The 25752-nt window shown below is 42.4% G+C and overlaps 1 protein-coding gene across 3 annotated transcripts in view; it reads right to left on the reverse strand.

Annotated features, from left to right (window-relative positions):
• The window catches only part of LOC138656927 (cytochrome P450 3A29-like), a 101268-nt gene extending 85825 nt beyond the window's left edge, over positions 1-15443 (reverse strand). Inside the window, exons 1-2 of one of the 3 annotated variants that reach the window (XM_069744277.1) lie at positions 15240-15443; positions 8645-8738 (exon numbers count right to left, since the gene is read on the reverse strand). In XM_069744277.1, coding sequence (XP_069600378.1) covers positions 8645-8738; positions 15240-15310 — 165 coding nt within the window. In that variant the 5' untranslated portion in view covers positions 15311-15443. Of the gene's footprint in view, positions 1-8644; positions 8739-15239 lie in introns of those variants that run through there. The other 2 variants (XM_069744278.1, XM_069744279.1) reach the window with 2 other exon arrangements.
• Positions 15444-25752: the final 10309 nt, after the last annotated feature.

The raw sequence follows: 25752 nt of genomic DNA on the forward strand, positions 1-25752 counted from the left end.
AGGGTCACCTGAGGAGCAAGGTTTCAAGGCAAGAAACAATTTACAATTATTTTTGAAATTCAAGAACTTAGATCTATCACCAAAAAACAAATCAGGAATTGGAATCCTAGGCTCTGATATTGGATTCTGAACCACAAAATCTTGAATGTTTTGTATCCTTGTAGTGAGATTATCCATCCAAGAGGACAGACCTTGAATGTCCATGTTTACACCAGTGTCCTGAACCACCCAGAGGTAAAGGGGAAAATAGAGACAAAACACACTGCAAAGAAAAAAAAATGGTCTCAGAACTTCTCTTATCCCTCTATTGAGATACATTAGTACTTTGGGCCACCTGTACTGTTATGACCTGGTGGTCAGGACAATAATGGACCTGGTGGTTAAGAGCACACGGAATGACCTGATAGTTACCGATAATAAGGACGAGCTCTGGGACGTGGGAACTCTGCTGACCGCAATCCCTAAACCTATCAAACACACTAGAAATAGCCGTGGATTGCGCCTAACGCTCCCTATGCAACTCGGCACAGCCTAAGAAACTAGCTAGCCCTGAAGATAGAAAAATAAAGCCTACCTTGCCTCAGAGAAATTCCCCAAAGGAAAAGGCAGCCCCCCACATATAATGACTGTGAGTAAAGATGAAAATACAAACACAGAGATGAAATAGATTTAGCAAAGTGAGGCCCGACTTACTGAACAGACCGAGGATAGGAAAGGTTACTTTGCGGTCAGCACAAAAACCTACAAAAAGACCACGCAGAGGGCGCAAAAAGACCCTCCGCACCGACTCACGGTGCGGAGGCGCTCCCTCTGCGTCCCAGAGCTTCCAGCAAGCAAGACAACAAATTAAATAGCAAGCTGGACAGAAAAATAGCAAACCAAAGAAATACAAGCTGGAACTTAGCTTCTGATGGGAAGACAGGTCACAAGAACGATCCAGGAGTGAACAGACCAATACTGGAACATTGATAGGTGGCATGGAGCAAAGATCTAAGTGGAGTTAAATAGAGCAGCAGCTAACGAATTAACCTCGTCACCTGTGAAACGCAGAAACACCCACCAGAGGAAGTCCATGGACAGAACCAGCCGAAGTACCATTCATGACCACAGGAGGGAGCCCGACAACAGAATTCACAACAGCTCTCCAAACGCAACATGGTGTCCCATCTCAATTCCTGTCAATTTTGCATTGAAAAGTCAAACGGTGCTCCTTCCCTTCCGAGCTCTCCCATGCGCCCAAACAGTGGTTTACCTCCACATATGGGGTATCACCGTACTCAGGACAAATTGTACAACAACTTTTGGGGTCCAATTTCTTCTCTTACCCTTGGGAAAATAAAACATTGGGGGCGAAAAGATAATTTTTGTGAAAAAAAATGATTTTTTATTTTTACGGTTCTGCATTCTAAACTTCTGTGAAGCACTTGGTGGGTCAAAGTGCTCACCACACCTCTAGATAAGTTCCTTAGGGGGTCTACTTTCCAAAATGGTGTCACTTGTGGGGGATTTCCATGTTTAGGCACATCAGGGGCTCTCCAAACGCAACATGGCGTCCCATCTCAATTCCAGTCAATTTTGCATTGAAAAGTCAAATGGCGCTCCTTCGCTCTGTCATGCGTGGTTTACCTCCACATATGGGGTATCGGTATACTCAGGACAAATTGTGCAACAACATTTGGGGTCCATTTTCTCCTATTACCCTTGGTAAAATAAAACAAATTGGAGCTGAAGTAAATTTTTTGTGAAAAAAAGTTAAATGTTAATTTTTATTTAAACATTCCAAAAATTCCTGTGAAACACCTGAAGGGTTAATAAACTTCTTGAATGTGGTTTTGAGCACCTTGAGGGGTGCAGTTTTTAGAATGGTGTCACACTTGGGTATTTTCTATCATATAGACCCCTCAAAATGGCTTCAAATGAGATGTGGTCCCTAAAATAAAATGGTGTTGGAAAAATGAGAACTTGCTAGTCAACTTTAACCCTTATAACTCCCTAACAAAAAAAAAAATTTGGTTCCAAAATTGTGCTGATGTAAAGTAGACATGTGGGAAATGTTACTTATTAAGTATTTTGTGTGACATATCTCTGTGATTTAATTGCATAAAAATTCAAAGTTGGAAAATTGCAAAATTTTCAAAATTTTCGCCAAATTTCCATTTTTTTCACAAATAAACGCAGGTAATATCAAAGAAATTTTACCACTATCATGAAGTACAATATGTCACGAGAAAACAATGTCAGAATCACCGGGATCCGTTGAAGCGTTCCAGAGTTATAACCTCATAAAGGGACAGTGGTCAGAATTGTAAAAATAAGCCCGGTCCATAACGTGCAAACCACCCTTGGGGGTAAAGGGGTTAAAAAACCGTGTCAAAAAAGTTTCCGACTGATTTCCTGTTTATTTTGAATATTTTGCAGTAAAACCAATAGCTTATTCAAAGAGTATTTGAAGCATTTTTTATGTGGATTTGCAGCTAAATCCTTTTCTAAATCCTTGTAAAAAATTATGTGAATATGCCCTAAAAAGGAAGAAGTCATGATAACGGCTCGCTACAATAAATAATTGGTTTTTGCTCACTGCCTGAAGATTCGGAACTCCCATGATCTACAGTGGACTGAGCCACAGACACGGGTGGCCACCTATCTAATTCACATAGGACTCTCTAGAGTGCCAAGTAGGTTAAGATACCCCATTCCCCTGATTTATGAGGCACCCTGAGATGTCTACACTGTGTGCCATCACTACTTGCCTGTCCCTGTTCCTCAGCTCCTGCCACTACTCTTCTATGTGTGGCTACTCACATACAGTTAACCTGTCAGTCAAGCATTTTTCTGTTCATTTTTTTGGGGGTCACACAGAATGGCATTGCAGGCTGCAAGTGTCCCCTTACCGCAGATCCTGCACCCCTGAGGATCCCCCTGTATAGAATTATGTGTTTGTATGCTCAGCTCCTAAAGATGTGTCTATGGATGTGATATGAGCATAAACCTAGGTTTGAGAAACAAACCCATAGAAAGACACTTAACATTCGTGCAGGTCCAGCATAAGGATAAAGTTTGAAAGGAAGGAGAAACTGGGAAGCAATATACAGCTCAGTTTACGGTAAGGTGGCCAAATGTCTTCAGGTTCTTGTTTTTTTTCATTGTGTGGAAAACTGCACTACAATTACTACTACTTATAGAAATATCATTGCAATAACTCCAATTTACCTCAACTTCTCAATATTGGATAAACCTGCTGCATTTTTTAAGAATTGTATCCGCTCCTGATTACATGTCAGTCACTACTATCAAAAACAGATTAGGACCAAATCTGGTTTTGACTCCGTGCCAGATCAAAATAATGAGATAGAACAAACACAGCCAATATATAGACGCACCCAGAGGAAGTGACCACGACAAGGATATGAAAAAATGCCTTTATTATATCTGATTGGCAAGTAAAATAATATAACAATTTGTGCGCATAACAAAACGAGAAATATAGTTACATAATTGATTAAAATTTAAAAAGAAAATAAAGACTGACCCAATTATATATATAGATTCAAAATCTAGGTTAGTGCAGCCCCAAGAAAAATAAAAACTATATAACAATAGAAATTCAAAAAAACTTGGCAATATTTATCATCTAGATGGTAAAGATGTGCAATTTGCAATATGTAAAGTGCGGGGTATCAGGTATTAAAGGCCACTATTATATATCGATCTCATATAGTGTAGGTCGTGATATGCCTCACAATATGCCTCAATCTATGGTGTAAGTAAGTCCCGCAGCAAAGTAGGCAAAAAGGTGCACGGTATAAGACAGCAAGGGGTATGCACACAATATACCTTAATGAGAGGGTCAGCCAGGTCCCGTGATGCGCACCCCGACGCGCGTTTCGGATCTAAGTCCTTCGTCAAGGCACTTGTGGACATCAGGTGTTATTTTACACCAGTTCGTAGTATTTGGCATTTTGCACTTATTGCACTTTATATTGGCTCATTATATATCTAATTGTTTTGCACATTTTTATAGGTGTTACATGTTTTTAGGCTTATATACACTAGCATTTCCCTGCCTTTTGTCACTTTGCATTTTATTTTTTACCTTATATATTACTTACACCATAGATTGAGGCATATTGTGAGGCATATCACGACCTACACTATATGAGATTGATATATAATAGTGGCCTTTAATACCTGATACCCCGCACTTTACATATTGCAAATTGCACATCTTTACCATCTAGATGATAAATATTGCCAAGTTTTTTTGAATTTCTATTGTTATATAGTTTTTATTTTTCTTGGGGCTGCACTAACCTAGATTTTGAATCTATATATATAATTGGGTCAGTCTTTATTTTCTTTTTAAATTTTAATCAATTACAGTTAGGTCCATATATATTTGGACAGAGACAACATTTTTCTAATTTTGGTTAAAGAAATTACCACAATGAATTTTAGACAAAGCAATTCAGATGCAGCTGAAGTTGAGACTTTTAGCTTTCATTTAAGGGTATCCACATTAAAATTGGATGAAGGGTTTAGGAGTTTCAGCTCCTTAACATGTGCCACCCTGTTTTTTAAAGGGACCAAAAGTAATTGGACAATTGACTCCAAGGCTATTTCTTGGACAGGTGTGGGCAATCCCTTCGTTATGTCATTCTCAATTTAGCAGATAAAAGGCCTGGAGTTGATTTGAGTTGTGGTGCTTGCATTTGGAAGGTTTTGCTGTGAAGTAAACATGAGGTCAAAGGAGCTCTCCGTATAGGTGAAACAAGCCATCCTTAAGCTGCGAAAACAGAAAAAACCCATCCGAGAAATTGATACAATATTAGGAGTGGCAAAATCTACAATTTGGTACATCCTGAGAAAGAAAGAAAGCACTGGTGAACTCATCAATGCAAAAAGACCTGGGCGCCCACGGAAGGCAACAGTGGTGGATGATTGCAGAATAATCTCCATGGTGAAGAGAAACCCCTTCACAACAGCCAACCAAGTGAACAACACTCTCCAGGAGGTCGGCGTATCAATATCCAAATCTACCGTAAAGAGAAGACTGCATGAAAGTAAATACAGAGGGTTCACTGCACGGTGCGAGCCACTCATAAGCATCAAGAAGAAAAAGGCTAGACTGGACTTTGCTAAAAAACATCTAAAAAAGCCAGCACAGTTCTGGAAGAACATTCTTTGGACAGATGAAACCAAGATCAACCTCTACCAGAATGATGGAAAGAGAAAAGTATGGCGAAGGCGTGGTACAGCTCATGATCCAAAGCACACCACATCATCTGTAAAACACGGCGGAGGCGGTGTGATGGCTTGGGCATGCATGGCTGCCAGTGGCACTGGGTCACTAGTGTTTATTGATGATGTGACACAGGTCAGGAGCAGCCGAATTAATTCTGAGGTATTCGGAGACATACTGTGTGCTCAGATCCAGCCACATGCAGCCAAACTGATTGGTCATTGTTTCATACTACAGATGGACAATGACCCAAAACATAAAGCCAAAGCAACCCAGGATTTTATTAAAGCAAAGAAGTGGAATATTCTGGAATGGCCAAGTCAGTCATCTGATCTCAACCCAATTGAGCATGCATTTCACTTGTTAAAGACTAAACTTCAGACAGAAAGGCCCACAAACAAACAGTAACTGAAAACTACCACAGTGTAGGCCTGGCAGAGCATCAAAAAGGAGGAAACACAGCGTCTGGTGATGTCCATGAGTTCAAGACTTCAGGCAGTCATTGCCAACAAAGGGTTTTCAACCAAGTACTAAAAATGAACATTTTATTTAAAATTATTGAATCTGTCCAATTACTTTTGGTCCCTTTAAAAACAGGGGTGGCACATGTTAAGGAGCTGAAACTCCTAAACCCTTCATCCAATTTTAATGTGGATACCCTCAAATGAAAGCTGAAAGTCTGTACTTCAACTACATCTGAATTGTTTTGTTTAAAATTCATTGTGGTAATGTCTATAAACAAAATTAGAAAAATGTTGTCTCTGTCCAAATATATTTGGACCTAACTGTATCTATATATATAATTGTCTAAGGGTTTTTCCGTCTGTCTGTCTGTCTGTCTGTCCTGAAAATCCCGGCTCTCTGATTGGTCGAGGCCGCCAGGCCTCGACCAATCAGCAACGGGCACAGCGACGATGATGTCATAAAGGATGTAGACATCTCACGTTTCTGATTCAGCGACGGGCACAGTATCGACGTAGATGTCATAATGGTTGCCATGGCGACGATGATGTCATAAAGGTTGCCTCGACCAATCAGCTATGGGCACAGTGTGCCGCGAATTCTGGAATCATCATTGTCCATATACTACGGGGACATGCATATTCTAGAATACCCGATGCGTTAGAATCGGGCCACAATCTAGTGTAACTATATTTCTCGTTTTGTTATGCGCACAAATTGTTATATTATTTTACTTGCCAATCAGATATAATAAAGGCATTTTTTCATATCCTTGTCGTGGTCACTTCCTCTGGGTGCGTCTATATATTGGCTGTGTTTGTTCTATCTCATATATTGTGGTTTTTCCACAACCTTTCTCCACAGAGCACTAAATCACTGGCATATGGCATATATTATTCTTATATTGTTGATTTTGTGATCACTGATTTATAGTGGTTGGTACTTCTGTGGTTGTGTCTAATCAGATCAAAATAATTTACACTGCAGCGAGACCCACAGTGTCATTTTCTGTTGTGGTGCTAAGGTTCTAACCTTAATAAATCTGGACCATGAGATTTTCCTCAAGCACACAATTCTTTTAAAAGGACAGTGTGCCGGTCTTTCTTCTCTAGTCACTACTGTCAGACACCAGTGCGCTGTTCTTAGCATTGATGGGGAAAGTGACCAATCTGATGCTGAGAGCATGTGCACCGGCCAGCCAGTCGGACAGCAACTGTGGCAGTCAATACACCTCAAATGCCATATCAGTAATGGTCCTGCTGGCTGACCAAACACTATAGTGAGTCAGCAGACTAATTGGCACGGGCTTTGCGGCCTTGATACTCTAATCCCTAGGAGGCTTCAGTTATTGCCAGTTAACATGTCTCTGTACTAGACATGCTGCTAATAATTGAATTGACAATTATTAAACCCTTCTTTGTTCCTGTTTATTCTGATGTTTAATCCCCTGGATGCCCTCTTGGATTTGACCCTAAGGCCTCATTTAAACCTCCGTTTTTACGTACGTGTTCTATTATGGATAAAACACATGCTCATTATATTCTATGGGGCTATTCACATGTCTATGGTTGTTTTTTTGTTGATCGTGTGTCCTAGAGATGTCTCTATAAAAGTCTTCGGGTTTGTGAGAAAGCATTGACAACGCACAATGCTATTAACAATGCAATATATAGGAGAAGGTTTGTAATTTATTTATTGATTGTTACAAGAAAATAATTGATGAAACACTGATGGGAAAAAATGACCAAACACTGATGAAACTTGGATCCAAAGCACAAATGGAACTTGGTCCATATTTTTCATATGTGAAAAATCACTGACATCCGAATGAGGCTTAGCCTACCTGACCACTCTCTTTGTCTAACATTGTTGCCTTTTGAAGTTCAATCTAGTTACTTTTCAATACTTTTGGCTCCCATTTGTTCTTTCTACATGTATATACATTACTGATCCAGCATGTTATATGTTTTCCCCTTAACTTGCTCTACCAGCCAGAAGCTACTGCCCAGAGATCCATCCAGGGAAGGTAGTCCTGGAGCTTGCTAAGTGGAGGGGCTAGTGCAAAGTCTGTCAATGGACGAATATTAAAATGTATTGAAGGTGTGTGGATATTTTCTGCCCTGCCACAACTGATGAGGTAGTAATGGTGGTTTATTCTCAATGACCCCTTCTTCAGGAAATGCCATACAAGAACTCTTGTGTTGCATTTCCTGAAGAAGGGGTCATTGAGACCCTGAAATGCGTTGAATAAACCACCATTACTACCTCATCAAGTCTTGAAATTATATTGTTGCGGCAACGCAGAAAATATCCACACACCTCCAATACATTTTAATATATGGCCGGTTACCGTCCCGTGGATCTGCAGCAGCTTACAATTTGAGCGTGTGTTTCTCATCTACAAGGTGATCAGTTTTATTGAAATATACTATCCTTAGTCTGGGGGATAAGACCCTATTGCACTTTTTTTCTCCTTCTTGAAACATTAATGGACGAATATTTTGAGTTTAAAAATTTGCTGACTGGTGCAGTGTGCTGTCTTAATTCAGGTTAATCATTTATAACTGTATCTTACAATCTTTTATATTCGGGATGTTCTGCCTTCACTGATTAATGTGAAAAAAGTAGCCGGGGTAAAGGTCCCATCATGATTATTTTTATTATGTTGAATCACATACTGTGCCCAGATGGAAAGTTACATTTGAGGGCCATTCTGGCTTCACCACCAAGCTATCACATTTGTGCAGCTGAGTATTTAATAATATATAATGGGACTGTAACAGTAAGAATGGTTTCCCAAAGATTTGCTGCTCACTGAAATAAATTCTAACCGCAAAACTAATGAGAGAGTCTAATATTTTATTTGGTTTATTCACTAGATACATTTATAATAGAATACTTTAATATAATGGATGGAATCAGATTATATGTCTTTTAACTCACATCTTTGTTTTGAAGAAAAAGTCCAATAAATGGTAGGGGTCTAGGACCGGGGATTCCATATTTTTTGAATATTCTGTATGGCCAGATCCCATAACTGGAAAGGGAAGGAGATAGGAAATAAAAAAAAATAGTTTTATTTATTTCATATTAAATCCAATGATTGGAAAATACTTATCAACATTTCTAATATTAGAATATTAGAACTTGTTTATATGTGATTATATTTAAAGAGAACCTGACACCTGATATTGTACATACTGCTCTATTCGTGGGCAATGGTGATCACATTATTTAAATGCTCTCGTCAGAGACTGTACAAAAAAAACCTTGCTTATGACCTTAGGAGGCAAAAACTGTATCACTAAAGATGACAATTTCCCACTAAAACCTATAATTTTGAGCATCACAGCATGCACAAAGCGTCATCAAAGTGAAAGTAGTTAAAATAAATAAATTAAACAGATATAAAGGGAATGATAGGGACTTTCTAACTAAAGTACAGAAGAAAAGACATAACATTATTACATTAAATAGACAGACATTTAGGATTAAAATAAATGTTAGTTTCAGACCAACCCTTTAATTTACTGCGAATGGAAGGAACAGGCAATTAAAACCCAACTGCCTAATCCTTATCACCCTTGACGTCTATTATTGGGAAAGAGTCGGGAAGCCTTCATACACAATATACAGCTCTGGCAAAAATTAAGAGACTGCTGCAAAATGTTCAGTTTGTCTGATTTTTCTCTTTATAGATATATTTTTGAGTAAAATGTAAATAGTTCTTTTATTCTATAAACTTCTGACAACATGTCTCCGAATTTCCAAGCAATACATTTTGTATTTTTTTTCTGACAAACAAAAATGGGCTAAATAAAAAAACCCCCAGTGCTTTCAGACCTCAAATAATGCAAAGAATACAAGTTCATAATCATTTAGAAACAACAGTACTAATGTTTTAACTCAGGAAGAGTTCAGAAATCAATATTTTGTGGAATAACCATGATTTTTAATCACAGCTTTCATGCGTCTTGGCATGCTTCCACCAGTCTTTCACACTGCTTCTGGCTCAAAAATGTAAGCAGTTCATCTTTGTTTGATGGCTTGTGACTATCCATCATCATCTTGATCACATTCCAGAGGTTTTCAATGGGGTTCAGGTCTGAAGATTGGGCTGCCCGTGACAGGGTTTGGATGTGGTGGTCTCTTAATTTTTGCCAGAGCTGTATATTGGCAAGAGTGACCAATACTCATCTAATGTGAATGGCTTGCTGTAGAGAGAAACTAGTATTTTAGGAAAAGAAAGTGGTATTCACACAAATAAATAGTAATGTTGATATCAAATATTTGGACTAAGGGCTCATTCAGATGTCCGTGCAAATCAGTCCGAGATCGAACAGCAATGCATAACTTGATCGTGGATCTCCCTATCAGACCGGGACAGCTTCACAGAAATATATAACGCTTTCACAGCTGATCCACGGCCAGTACGTGCATTAGCGGTCCAAGCTCAGACGTCTTCATAAGCCCTAACACCGTTTTAAGGACATTTATTCATTGAATTTTATATATTTATTTATTTATTTATTATATTAATGCTTCAGATGACAAAGTAACAACGAGCTTTTTCCTTCTAACACTAAAAATAAAGTTGTGAATTATTGTGTTTTTGCTGTTATATAAAGCATTTGTATACTGTAACAACTGATCATAAAAATCTTGCACATGAAAGAGTTAATTAGTTGTATGTAAGAGATGGTTTATAACAGTAAACCTATAAGGAAGCTAGCACAGAATCTGAAAGAGTTTGATAACAAGATAGTAGATACTGGAGTGCTGCACCTCAGCTGCACAAAGTGGCAATTTCTACTATTCACAAAGAGGAACTGAGGTCAACCATTCCTGGGGGTGGAGGGGAACAGCTCACTCCTAGAAATGCTATTAGGCTAAATGTCAAATTAGGTTTCTTTTACACTTACTGAGTTTTTTGTGGCCCTGCTTATCGCGGGCCTTTTTTGCGGGCCGTATTGCTGAAAATGTCACAGTCTGTCGCAATAACGGACTGCAAAAATCTTGCGTATCGCCATTTTTCATGTTCCCAATACTATAGCAAAAGTATTGGGAAAAAAAACGGTGGTCCCCAAAACCGGAAGTCACGGTGCACCACAAAAACAGGCTTTGTTTTTGTGGCCACATTGACTTACAATGGTGGCTGTGTCCGTAAGCCGTGAAAAAGATCGAGCAAGCTCGATCTTTTTTCACAGCCGTAAATATGGCCCTCACAGCAATACAGCGCACGGTGCTCCGTAGAATCTATCGGGGTCACAAAAACGGGCTGCAAAATCACGGCAAGTGTAAAAGAAGCCTTACTGGGAAGTTTACATGATTGCAGAAACTACTTGTGAAGTATATGCAATTTATATAAAAAAGAGCCCAGTGGTGTATGGATCAAGGAGCATCCAGCTGAAGGTAAGAGAAGTAAAACTGTCTACAAATGAAGGAAAGCTGCTTATACATACTAATGTGGCATAAGGACTCATCCACACATCAGTTTTTTGCATACGAGTGATATTCGTGGTTTTCATGGTAGCACTCTTACCTATGATAGTCTATGGGGATGCTGTCTGTGTGCTGTTCAGTTTTTACCTTCTGTTTGATAAAAGGTGGAGAAAATTTTGTTCTACATACACAAAAAAATGGTGAAAAGGACACCAAGCTCAGATAAAACTGATGAAAATCTGATAAAACTGATGGAAATCGCTGATGAAACTAGGTCCCATTTTCTCGTACTTGAAAAAAACTGATGTCTGAATGAGGCCTGAAGCGACATTGCCAAGATGATGTAAGTAATCTATTTTACTTAATAGAGGAATATTGCAGAAAATCTGTAACATCAAAAACTCACCAAAAAGTTTGATTAAGTAGCCTTAGAGGGCACTTAAAGGGAATCTGTCACCCTTTTGACCTTTTTGAGTTTTGAGTATGGGCATACAGGTTGTACGCAAGTGAAATTGGTCATACCAGTACTGGCGAGGCCGGAAATCCAATTCAGGTGCCTTTTGCCTGCTGTTGCTCCTCTGCTCTGTTCTACCCTTCTATTTTGAAGTTTGAGGGGCAGCAAACTTAACAAGGCTTAATCCAGGAGGCTTACAGATATGACTAAATTCACCTGTATACAACCTGAATGCCCATATTCATAACTCAAGAAGCTCAAAAGGGTGACATATTCCCTTAAATTTTATGGCTAATACGCTGTGCTGGTGATAAAACTATGGTCCCGACTCCCGATTCATCATTTGTGATTTGTGATTGATTGAAGTAACTTTTGTTTTGTAGTTGCAGAAGGTTTTTGAACCAAATTTGTAAAAGTCGCGCACAAGGTTTATGAATTAGGTGCAAAATCTTTTTTTTTCTTAAACCAGTTTTTACAATATTCTAGCATCTAAAGTTGCAAATCTATTCTAAAAAAAATTGAAAAAATACATTCAATTTAAATCTCCTTCAGAAACTTTGCTCTTAGAGGAAAAAAAAATATAACAAGTGACATTTCATGAATCTAAAACTGCTAAATAAGCAAAGTTCTTGAAGAAGAATTAATAAAATACTTTAAAAAAGAAAAACAACAAAAAAATTGGAGCAAAATATCTACTATATAATTGTCTAAGGGTCACTTCCGTCTGTCTGTCCTTCTGTCACAGTTATTCATTCGCTGATTGGTCTCGCCAGATGCCTGTCATGGCTGCCGCGACCAACCAGCGACGAGCACAGTCCGGAAGAAAATGGTCGCTCCTTACTCCCCGCAGTCAGTGTCCCCGGCGATCCGCTCCATACTCCCCGCTTCCCGCAGTCAGTATCCCCGGCACTCCGCTCCATACTCCCCGCTCCCCGCAGTCAGTGTCCCCGGCGCTCCGCTCCATACTCCACGCAGTGTCCCCGTCGCTCCGCTCCATACTCCCCGCAGTCAGTGTCCCCGGCGCTCCGGTCCATACTCCCCGCAGTGTCCCCGGTGCTCCGCTCCATGCTTCCCGCAGTCACTGTCCCCGGCGCCCGCTCCATACTCCCCTCCGGTCACTGCTAACACAGGGTTATTGCCGGCGGTAATGGACCGCGTTATGCCGCGGGTAACGCACTCCGTTACCGCCGCTATTAACCCTGTGTGTCCCCAACCTTTTACTATTGATGCTGCCTATGCGGCATCAATAGTAAAAAAAAGTAATGTTAAAAATTGTCAAAAAACCTGCTATACTCCGTTGTCCGCTCACGCCTGCCGCCATCTTCCTTTCCCAGCGATGCATTGCGAAATTATCCAGAAGACCTAGCGGTCTTGCGAGACCGCTAAGTCATCTAGGTTTCGCAATGCATCCGCCGTTGGATCCCAGGAGGCGCAGAGACGGGACGCTGAGGAGCAGCGACAAGAATGGTGAGTATATTAAACTACAAGGGGCCCTCGGATCGTTAGGTGAGTATGTTTATTTTTTATTTTTTAACCTGTGACATACGTGGCTGGGTAATATACTACGTGGCTCTGTGCTGTATACTACGTCACTGGGCAATATACTATGTGACTGGGCAATATACTACGTCACTGGGCAATATACTACGTGGCTCTGTGCTGTATACTATGTCGCTGTGCAATATACTACGTGACTGGGCAATATACTACGTGGCTCAGTGCTGTATACTACGTCACTGGGCAATATACTACGTGGCTCTGTGCTGTATACTACGTAACTGGGCAATATACTACGTCACTGGGCAATATACTATGTGGCTCTGTGCTGTATACTACGTAACTGGGCAACATACTATGTGGCTAGGCAATATACTATGTGCATGGGCAATATACTACGTGCCTGGGCAATATACTACGTTGCTGGGCAATATACTACGTGGCTGGGCAATATACTACGTGACTGGGCAATATACTACGTGACTGGGCAATATACTACGTGGTTGGGCAATATACTACGTGGCTGGGCAATATACCACGTCACTGGGCAATATACTATGCAGCTGGGCAATATACTACTTCGCTAGGCAATATACTACGTGGCTGGGCAATATACTACGTGGCTCTGTGCTGTATACTACGTCACTGGGCAATATACTATGTGACTGGGCAATATACTACGTCACTGGGCAATATACTACGTGGCTCTGTGCTGTATACTATGTCGCTGTGCAATATACTACGTGACTGGGCAATATACTATGCAGCTGGGCAATATACTACTTCGCTAGGCAATATACTACGTGGCTGGGTAATATACTACGTGGCTCTGTGCTGTATACTACGTCACTGGGCAATATACTATGTGACTGGGCAATATACTACGTCACTGGGCAATATACTACGTGGCTCTGTGCTGTATACTATGTCGCTGTGCAATATACTACGTGACTGGGCAATATACTACGTGGCTCAGTGCTGTATACTACGTCACTGGGCAATATACTACGTGGCTCTGTGCTGTATACTACGTAACTGGGCAATATACTACGTCACTGGGCAATATACTATGTGGCTCTGTGCTGTATACTACGTAACTGGGCAACATACTATGTGGCTAGGCAATATACTATGTGCATGGGCAATATACTACGTGCCTGGGCAATATACTACGTTGCTGGGCAATATACTACGTGGCTGGGCAATATACTACGTGACTGGGCAATATACTACGTGACTGGGCAATATACTACGTGGTTGGGCAATATACTACGTGGCTGGGCAATATACCACGTCACTGGGCAATATACTATGCAGCTGGGCAATATACTACTTCGCTAGGCAATATACTACGTGGCTGGGCAATATACTACATGGCTGAGCAATATACTACGTGGCTGGGCAATATACTACGTGACTGGGCAATACACTATGTGGCTGGGCAATACACTATGTGGCTGGGCAATATACTATGTGGCTGGACAATATACAGTACGTGGCTGGGCAATATACTACGTGGCTGGGCAATATATTACGTGGTTGGGCAATATACTACATCACTGGGCAATATACTACGTTGCTGGGCAATATACTACATCGCTGGGCAATATACTACGGGACTGGGCAATATATTACGTGGGCTGGCCAATATACTACGTCGCTGGGCAATATACTACGTGGCTGGGCAATATACTACGTCGCTGGGCAATATATTACGTGGACATGCATATTCTAGAATACCCGATGCATTTGAATCGGGCCACCATCTAGTGGAGAATAAAATGCAAACACTAAACTCACTGAAAAGGAGCAAATTACTGCAGAATTGTGGCGCAACAAAATAATGAAGCGGGTCTATACATCCCCCTCTTACCTTCTACTATTTACTTTATGGAAGGGTGAGATAAAAGTTTTCATTTACAGAACATGATGTGCAGTAACGTGGTAACATATTAGGCTCAGCACCTACTGCTGATCTCAGGAATAGGAGGCGGCAGGAACGTTTATCGTAAATATATCCCATCCATTAATGAGGAACACGTACATTCAGGATTATGGATACAAAGTCACCATCCTTCTCCTGTTATATCAAAACAACACACAAAGCATTTCATATAAAGAGAGAGTGAAGGATAGGAAACTTACTAAGTGAGAAGGGCCAGCAGTGAGATGAGCAGGATCCAGGTTTCTTTGGAGAAATCTGGGATGAGGTACATGCTTAATCTTTCTTCGATGTTACGCGCTCTGCTATATCCCAGGTCTTCCCCTTCTTGTTGGTGGTCTTCCTGCTCTTCTGGCTATCTTACTCCGGCAGCTTCCAATATCCTGCTCCCTCCCCTGTGATGCTTCAATGGAGGAGGGTTCAATTACATGAGAACACTGTTGGCCACGGACCAGGGACTTGTGTGCACAGAGATAATATAATTCTACTCCATAGACTTCTATAATTTTTCTAGCATGTACAGAAAATACCAGAATTTTTTGTTATGCTGGGTTTACACGTTTTAGTGACATGCAAGTTAGTTGGCTGACGACAGCTAATACGATTGTTCTTCACATAGGATATCATTGTTCCTAGCAACGTCCCATTTACACAAGACGATGGGCAGCCAAGAACAATCATTCATAAACAGGCTAAAACATAATAACACCTGACAAACAAGTGTTTTGCCGGCCTGTTTAGATGGCTTGACAGTTGTAAAACCAATTATTTACCCATCTAAAAGTAGCATTAGGCCTTGTTCACACCATGTTAGTGAGCTACATGTAGGGTGTATGTCAGAAAAGACTCACAGTATATACACTAAAGACTAAGACTCAGTTTATCAAGGTGTTTACAAGTTTTCTGGCATAAAACAGCTTCAAAAGTCACACTTTTTTTTGCCCAATTCAAAGTTGGTATTTTTTTACGCCTGTCCTGGCCAGCTCTGCCAAAAAGGGCAGGGAATGGGATATGGCTAAGCCCACCCTTCTAATTCCCCCAAATGTACATGACATTAATTTCGCCAGAGATATACTCAATTCCCTGACAGGAGTAACATTCCTGTTGGAAGCACTTGGCAGTTGTACAATGTGCCTAATTCAATAAGTAGCATGTGCATCTTACTCCAGTGATTCTGTTAATTAAGACTGGAGTGCAAAATGACAGACTTAATTAATCGGGCCCTCTGTGTATCTCTATGGTTCCATTTAGCTGACAGAAGCCCAATAAATGTCCTTTTGGTATTCATCAAATTAATATGCATAGGAAGAGAAAAAAATATGGTGTATAAAAATGTAATTGGGCAGTGTGTTACTCACCTGTCTTGGCTTCCACTCCACACCTCGGTTCCTCATCTTACAGTGCCATATTCTCACACTTCACAACTGTCATGGATCTAGATTTGGGAAGCTGTCCCATTGGTCTGGGAGGTCGGGTTATGTCACAATTTTTCCTATATCTGTATCTGAAAACAATTGTGAAGTAGGGTACTTTATGGATCATTATATTGTGTGGGAGCCACTGTGAGAGGCATCCTAATGATTAAGTTTGGTACACTATGAGGGCATCATACTGTGCGTGGGAAATACGCTGTGGGAACACGAACACTATACCGTGTGTCAGGGAATACACTGTGGGGGCATCATACATTGTGGAATGAATGTTCTGTGGGGGCACCATACTATGTGTGTGGGTGAGAAAATGCACTGAAGGTGGAAGCACCGTGGAGGTATTATACAGTGTGAAAGATGATAGACTGGGGGCACCTTATTATGCATGTGGGGGCATCATATTGTGTAGAAGGAATGCTTTATGGTGCATAAAGCTTTATGGAGGGTAATACACTGTGGGGAGATAACAAGTGTGTTTATGTGCATGTCTGTATGTGTGTGTGTGAATGTGCACTGTGGGGGCATCATAATGTGTGTGGTGGGGCACTGCTGGGGCAAATTGCATGGGCCAATCTTAATGTGTGGGGTGACATCTTAGGGGGCATGATATTGTGGATCATGGGAAGTCATCATACTGTCTGGAGGGGCATAAAAAAGGATTGCAGTGGTTGGGAACACTAAGGGGGGTTCACTAGAGGCACTATTTGTGTAGGATCTAAATTAATTTGTGTAGGAGTTAAGGGTGTGGCTTGTGGAGCGCCCACTAGGACCCTGGGGTACTCAGAAATGGGCAGGTTCTTAAAGGGATGTGTCACGGTGGCACTGACCCGGTCTGTGGGCCTAGGCATCCAATAAAAGGGGTCAAGTAAATGGGAAATAAAGTTTAAAGTTTGTTCGTGACGCCACCTGTGGTATTCAGTCAGGGATGACCGATGCTGCTTAAAGGGGTCCACTTGGGTGATGTTATGGCAGCAGGGATGTTATGGCTTCCCACAGGTAAAGCTGGGTCCCCAGGGCTTCCGGTGAGGTAGATGATGGTGTATTGCCAGAAAGAACTAGAGGACACAAGGTTGCAGTCTCTTTACCTTTTTACTGTTGTAAGGCAGCCACAGTCCTGGGTACAGATCACAGGTGCTGGTATGGTCCAGCCGGCTTGGAAGCGATTCAGGAATCCCCCTAGCCAGGTGGGGTTGGAAGCCTTCCTCTGTGCGCTGCTTTGTAGTCCCTTGCTGCCTTAGGCCTCACACAAAGTCCTCACTTTCTCTCTGTCCCCCTTGTTGGTAGAGCACTACCCGCAGATCAGGCAGCGTGAGCCTTTTTGCACGGGTCTCTCAGAATGACTCCAGGCTCTATGTGCTGCTGTGCCTTTGGGTGTTAATGGTGGACAGGTGAGCTGCAATCTTCTTTCTGTCGGTTTCTGCCTTGGGGCATAGAGTTACCCCCACAACCTCGGTCTTCCAGGTACTGGAATTCTGCACTTCAGCATGGAGGAAGCTCAGTCGCAGCTTCCTTCCAGCTCCTTACTTCTCCTGTGCTTTTCTTCCCTTTTAGTCTCCTACAGACTACTCTGTTTCTCTCTCCTTCCAGGAGCTGCAGATCCATGGGTCTGCACGGCCCCAGCTTTCCCCTCTCAGACTCTCTCAATCTTCTCTCACAGACTCCTCTCTGACAGACTCCTCTCACAGACTAACTAACTCCTCGTCCAGCCAGAATATATAGGGAAGTTTCCCTGAATCTGCGTCTCAAGCTCCCCTTTCTGGTCTGGAGCCAGAACAGCGTTGCATGTACTTTTTACCTGTTAAAGGGATCCTTCCTCGCTTCCAAGCATGGCATCACTCTCCCTGAGAGGAAAGGCAATACCACTATAACAACCGGTTACCTGAGGTGTTACACTTGCAATAAAGAAATTTGTATGTCACAATTCATTTTACTCTTTCTTGTATTTAAAAGTTGAGAGGTATGGTCTTCTCATCACTGACTGGTTGATGGACAAGATGCAACCCCCTTCCCTGCTCTCTATTATAGACTCCAGTCCAGGTATTCCAGGTTGCAGCAATGATCTACCAGCACCTCCTGATGAGACAATAGAGAACCTGGACTGAGGCTGCAGACAATACCTGAATACTGGTGTTGTTGACTTGCTTGCATAGTGTTGCTATTGCTAACTCTAATTTATTGATGTTACTGATCTTGTGATTTGGACTATATATTGATTTAACTTCCAGTTGACCCGTGGCTTGGTGTACTATGGATCTGATATTGCCTTTTTTAACCCCTTAATCCCATACGACGTACTATCCCGTCAAGGTGCCCCGGGACTTAATTCTCAGTGACGAAATAGTACGTTATATGCGATCGGCCGCATTCACGGGGGGAGCGCGGCCGATCGCGGCCGGGTGTCAGCTGCCGATCGCAGCTGACATCCGGCACTATGTGCCAGGAGCGGTCACGGACCGCCCCTGGCACATTAACCCCTGGCACACCGCGATCAAACATGATCGCGGTGTGCCAGCGGTGCAGGGAAGCATCGCGCTCCCTGCGGGCTTCCCTGAGACCCCCGCAGCAACGCGATGTGATCGCGTTGCTGCGAGGCTCTCCTACCTTCCTCCCTGCAGCAAGGCCCGGATCCAAAATGGCCGCAGCATCCGAGTCCTGCAGGGAGGGAGGTGGCTTACCAAGTGCCTGCTCAGAGCAGGCGCTTGGTAACCCTGCACTGCTCTCAGACAGATCGGTGATCTGACAGAGTGCTGTACAAACTGTCAGATCAGCGATCTGTGATGTCCCCCCCTGGGACAAAGTAAAAAAAAAAATTTCCACATGTGTAAAAAAAAATATTGAAAAAAAAAAAATTCCTAAATAAAGAAAAAAAAATTATTCCCATAAATACATTTCTTTATCTAAATAAAAAAAAATAAAACAATAAAAGTACACATATTTAGTATCGCCGCGTCCGTAACGACCCCAACTATAAAACTGTCCCACTAGTTAACCCCTTCAGTAAACACCGTAAGAAAAAAAACGAGGCAAAAAACAACGCTTTATTATCATACCACCGAACAAAAAGTGGAATAACACGCAATCAAAAAGACGGATATAAATAACCATGGTACCGCTGAAAACGTCATCTTGTCCCGCAAAAAAGGAGCTGCCATACAGCATCATCAGCAAAAAAATAAAAAAGTTAAAGTCCTGAGAATAAAGCGATGCCAAAATAATTATTTTTTCTATAAAATAGTTTTTATCGTATAAAAGCACCAAACCATAAAAAAATGATATAAATGAGGTATCGCTGTAATCGTACTGACCCGAAGAATAAAACTGCTTTATCCATTTTACCAAATGCAGAATGGTATAAACGCCTCCCCCAAAAGAAATTCATGAATAGCTGTTTTTTGGTCATTCTGGCTCACAAAAATCGGAATAAAGAGCGATCAAAAACTGTCACGTGTCAGAAAATGTTACCAATAAAAACGTAAAATCGTCCCGCAAAAAACAAGACCTCACATGACTCTGTGGACCAAAATATGGAACAATTATAGGTCTTAAAATGTGGAGACGCAAAAACTTTTTTGCTATAAAAAGCGTCTTTTAGTGTGTGACAGCTGCCAATCATAAAAATCCGCTATAAATCAAATTCCCCTTCATCACCCCCTTAGTTAGGGAAAAATAATAAAATAAAAAAAATGTATTTATTTCCATTTTCCCGTTAGGGATAGGGTTAGGGTTAGGGCTAGGGCTAGGGTTAGGGCTAGGGCTAGGGCTAGGGTTGGGGCTAGGGTTGGAGATAAAGTCAGGGTTAGGATTGGGGCTAAAGTTAGGGTTGGGGTTAAAGTTAGGGTTAGGGTAACATTTACGGTTGGGATCAGGGTTTGGATTAGAGTTAGGGGTGTGTCAGGGTTAGGGGTGTGGTTAGGGTTACTGTTGGGATTAGGGTTAGGGGTGTGTTTGGATTAGGGTTTCAGTTAGAATTGGGGGTTTCCACTGTTTAGGCACATCAGGGGCTCTCCAAACGCGACATGGCGTCCGATCTCAATTCCAGCCAATTCTGCGGTGAAAAAGTAAAACAGTGCTACTTCCCTTCCAAGCTCTCCCCTGCACCCAAACAGGGGTTTACCCCAACATATGGGGTATCAGCGTACTCAGGACAAATTGGACAACAAATTTTGGGGTCCAAGTTCTCTTGTTACCCTTGGGAAAATAAAAAATTGTGGGGCTAAAAATCATTTTTGTGGGAAAAAAAGGATTTTTTATTTTCACGGCTCTACGTTATAAACTGTAGTGAAACATTTGGGGGTTCAAAGTTCTCACAACACATCTAGATAAGTTCCTTTGGGAGGTCTAGTTTCCAATATGGGGTCACTTGTGGGGGGTTTCTACTGTTTGGGTACATCAGGGGCTCTGCAAATGCAACGTGACGCCTGCAGACCAATCCATCTAAGTCTGCATTCCAAATGGCGCTCCTTCCCTTCTGAGCTCTGCCATGTGCCCAAACAGTGGTTGCCCCCACATATGGAGTATCAGCGTACTCAGGACAAATTGGACAACAACTTTTGGGGTCCAATTTATTCTGTTACCCTTGTGAAAATACAAAACTGGGGGCTAAAAAATCATTTTTGTGAGAAAAAAAAAATTATTTTCACGGCTCTGCGTTATAAACTGTAGTGAAACACTTGGCGCTTCCGAGCTCTGCCATGCGCCCAAACAGTGGTTTACCCCCACATATGGGGTATCGACGTACTCAGGACAAATTGCACAACAACTTTTGTTGTCTAATTTCTTCTCTTACCCTTGGGAAAATAAAAAATTGGGGGTGAAAAATCATTTTTGTGAAAAAATATGATTTTTTATTTTTACGGCTCTGCATTATAAACTTCTGTGAAGCACTGGTTGGGTGACAGTGCTCACCACACATCTAGATAAGTTCCTTAGGGGGTCTGTTATGAATAGGTAATTCAGAACCACAATGGACCTTGAAGTTCAGAGCACACAAAGTGACCTGACAATAACCAAAAACATAGGACGAGCTCTGAGACGTGGGAACTCTGCTGACCGCAATCCCTAATCCTATCACACCACACTAGAGGTAGCCGTGGATTGCGCCTAACGCTCCCTATGCACAGCCTGAGAAACTAGCTAGGCCTGAAGATAGAAAAATAAGCCTACCTTGCCTCAGAGAAATTCCCCAAAGGAAAAGGCAGCCCCCCACATATAATGACTGTGAGTTAAGATAAAAATACAAACACAGAGATGAAACAGATTTAGCAAAGTGAGGCCCGACTAACTGAATAGACCGAGGATAGGAAAGATAGCTTTGCGGTCAACACAAAAACCTACAAACAACCACGCAGAGGGGCAAAAAGACCCTCCGCACCGACTAACGGTACGGAGGTGCTCCCTCTGCGTCTCAGAGCTTCCAGCAAGCAAGAAAAACCAATATCGCAAGCTGGACAGAAAATATAGCAAACAAAAGTAACACCAGCAGAACTTAGCTTAAGCTGGGCAGACAGGCCACAGGAACGATCCAGGAGGAAGCAAGACCAATACTAGAACATTGACTGGAGGCCAGGATCAAAGCACTAGGTGGAGTTAAATAGAGCAGCACCTAACGACTTAACCTCATCACCTGAGGAAGGAAACTCAGAAGCCGCAGTACCACTTGTGACCACAGGAGGGAGCTCGACCACAGAATTCACAACAGGGGTCTACTTTCCAAAATGGTGTCACTTGTGGGGGGTTTCAATGTTTAGGCACATCAGGGGCTCTCCAAACGCAACATGGCATCCCATCTCAATTCCAGTCAATTTTGCATTGAAAAGTCAAATGGCGCTCGTTCCCTTCCGAGCTCTGCCATGGGCCCAAACAGTGGTTTACCCCCACATATGGGGTATCAGCATACTCAGGACAAATTGTAGAATAACTGTTGGGGTCCATTTTCTCCTGTTACCCTTGGTAAAATAAAACAAATTGGATCTGAAGTAAATTTTTTGTGAAAAAAAGTTAAATGTTCATGTTTATTTAAACATTCCAAAAATTCCTGTAAAACACCTGAAGGGTTAATAAACTTCTTGAATGTGGTTTTGAGCACCTTGAGGGGTGCAGTTTTTAGAATGGTGTCACACTTGGTTATTTTCTATCATATAGACCCCTCAAAATGACTTCAAATGTGATGTGCTCCCTAAAAACTATTGGTGTTGTAAAAATGAGAAATTGCTGGTCAACTTTTAACCCTTATAACTCCCTAACAAAAAAAAAAAATTGGTTCCAAAATTGTGCTGATGTAAAGTAGACACGTGGGAAATGTTACTTATTAATTGTTTTGTGTGACATATGGAGCGCCCCCAGACGCAGGGCCGGGGGTTACTCGGTACCGGTCCTCTCTGGCTCAGTTCTGGGGATGTCACGGTGGCTGGACCCGGTCCGTGACCCTGCTAAGGGGCGTCCAATAAAAGGGATGATGAAAGTCGACTAAGGTTTCGTGACGCCACCTGTGGTGTTCGGTCAGGGTGACCAACGCTGCTCGGGGTCCACTGGGGTGATGTGATGGCAGCTAGATGGTACACCTTCCCACAGGTGAAGTATGTCCCCAGGGCTTCCCAGTGGTGTAGGTGGCGATGGTGTGAGGTGCAGTCAATAACGAGGACACAGGGTTGCAGTCTCTTTACCTCTTTACTGGTGACTTCAGGATCCTCAATCCAGAGCACGGTTAACAGGGCTGTCTGAGACCGGCCGGTCCGAAGGCACATCCAGAGTTCTCTTTGCAGGTGGAAATCAGTGCCTAGCATTAGCACCTGTGTGTTGTAGTGCTTCCCTGCTGAGCATTCGGGATAGTCCTCACAACTTCTGTTCTCATTCTTTCTCTCTCCGTCCCCCAAGTTTGTTATGGCTAGGACGCACCCGTTTGACGGGAAGGCTCGAAGCTATTCTGGGACCCTAGAGACGCCCTCTCCACGGTTGCCCCCTATGTCTTCTTAGGTGATGTATGGTAGACAGCGAACCTATAATTAACTGTCCTGCGGTATTTGAAGTAAGGCATAAAGTCAGTTACTTCCTCGGTGTTCCGGTCACCGGCTATGTGCCTGAGTAGGATGTTGCCGTTCTCGGGGCATGACTCCTACTGGCTCTCCTTTGTGCTTGATCTCGTTTCTCAATGTCCACAATATCCTTCTCTTCGTGTCCTTTCTTAGGATACCGCCGCAAGGTAGTGCAGGCGCGGTTCCGTTTCGTTCTGTTCTTGTCGCTAAGTCTCTGCCAGGTTCCCACGCCTGACAGGGACCCCTCTGAAGTCTTCCCTGCAACACCCCCTGCCACGGGATGTTGCCTGGGCAAAACCCAGCCAGCTTCTGTCCTAACTTCCTATCCAACCCCTAGTTTTACCAGTGTGAGGAGTGGCCTAATAAATAGTAGCCTAATAAATAGAACCTCTTGCTCCCCCCAGTGGCCGGAGTGTGAAGTGTAATGTGTGCTTGTGATACCTGGTCAGATGAACTCCTTTAGTGCCATCAGACTTAGTGGCAGAGCGATGTTACTGCAATGACCAGGTCTCTGGGGCGCTGCACTTATCTCTGTGATTTAAGGGCATAAAAATTCAAAGTTGGAAAATTGCAAAATTTTCAAAATTTTGGCAAAATTTCAGTTTTTTCACAAATAAACACACGTTATATCGAATAAATTTTACCACTATCATGAAGTACAATATATCACGAGAAAACAATGTCAGAATCGCCAAGATCTGTTGAAGCGTTCCAGAGTTATAACCTCATAAAGGGACAGTGGTCAGAATTGTAAAAATTGGCCCGGTCATTAACGTGCAAACCACCCTCGGGGCTTAAGGGGTTAAAATTCTGCTATCTTTTGTTGATTTCATACTTCTGCTTATGTCACATTGTTGACTGTTGCTTGTCTTAATATGCTATCTTCAACACTAGCAATTTTAATTGCCTATCTATACTACTCTGGGTAATACAAACCTGGGTATTCTGTGCTGTAAACTTTTAAACCTCTGTGTTCAAAGGGTGTTCAAAGGTAAAGCCAATATAATCCCTTGGACCCTGTGCTTGGTTTAGCCTGCATAAATTGGATTGTCCACACACAGGATTTCCTGCTTTTTTTTCTTAAGGGAGAAGAAGGAGCTTATTAATAATATACTGTATCTTATTGTATTTCTGTACAGAAAGAAAGAAGTACAAACATATTTTACAGCATGCCGAAATATACACTGCTCAAAAAAATAAAGGGAACACTAAAATCCCACATCCTAGATATCACTGAATGAAATATTCCGCTTGCAAATCTTTATTCATTACATAGTGGAATGCATTGAGAACAATAAAACCTAAAAATAATTAATGTAAATCACAACTAATATCCCATGGAGGTCTGGAGTTGGAATGATGCTCAAAATCAAAGTGGAAAATCAAATTGCAGGCTGATGCGACTTCAGTGGAAATGCCCCAAGAGAAGGAAATGATGCTCAGTAGCGTGTGTGGCCTTCATGTGCCTGTAAGCCTCCCTACAATGCCTGGGCATTGTCCTGATGAGGCAGTGGATGTTGTCCTGAGGGATCTCCTGCCAGACCTGGCATCAGTCAACTCCTGGATAGTCTGTGGTGCAATGTTGCGTTGGTGGATGGAATGAGACATGATGTCCCAGATGTGCTCGATTGGATTCAGTGCTGGGGAATGGGCAGGTCAGTCCATAGCATCAATGCCTTCATCATGCAGGAACTGCTGACACACTTCAGCCACATGAGGCCTAGCATTGTCATGCATCAAAAGGAACCCAGGGCCCACTGCACCTGCATATGTTCTCACAATGGGTCTGAGGATCTCATCCTGGTACCTACTGGCAGTCAGGGTACCTCAGGCTAGCACATGGAGGGCTGTGCAGTTCTCCAAAGAAAGGCCTCCCCACACCATTCCTGAGTCACTGCCAAACCGGTCATGCTAGAGGATGTTGCAGGCAGCAGAACGCTCTCCACGGCATCTCCAGACTCTGTCACATCTGTCACATGTGCTCAGTGTGAACCTGCTTTCATCTGTGAAGACCACAGGGTGCCAGTGTCGAATCTGCCAATCTTGGTGTTCTCTGGCAAATGGCAATCGCCCTGCATGGTGTTGGGCTGTAAGCACAACACCTACTTGTGGACGTCAGGCCCTCATAACACCTTGACGGAGTCTGTTTCTGACAGTTTGAGCAGACACATGGTTGTTAGTGGCCTGCTTGAGGTCATTTTGCAAGACTCAGGCACTGCTCCTCCTGTTCCTCCTTGCACAAAGGAGGAGGTAGC

The sequence above is a fragment of the Ranitomeya imitator genome, chromosome 1 (genome assembly GCF_032444005.1).
Source record: "Ranitomeya imitator isolate aRanImi1 chromosome 1, aRanImi1.pri, whole genome shotgun sequence".
Classification (NCBI taxonomy): Eukaryota; Metazoa; Chordata; class Amphibia; order Anura; family Dendrobatidae; genus Ranitomeya; species Ranitomeya imitator.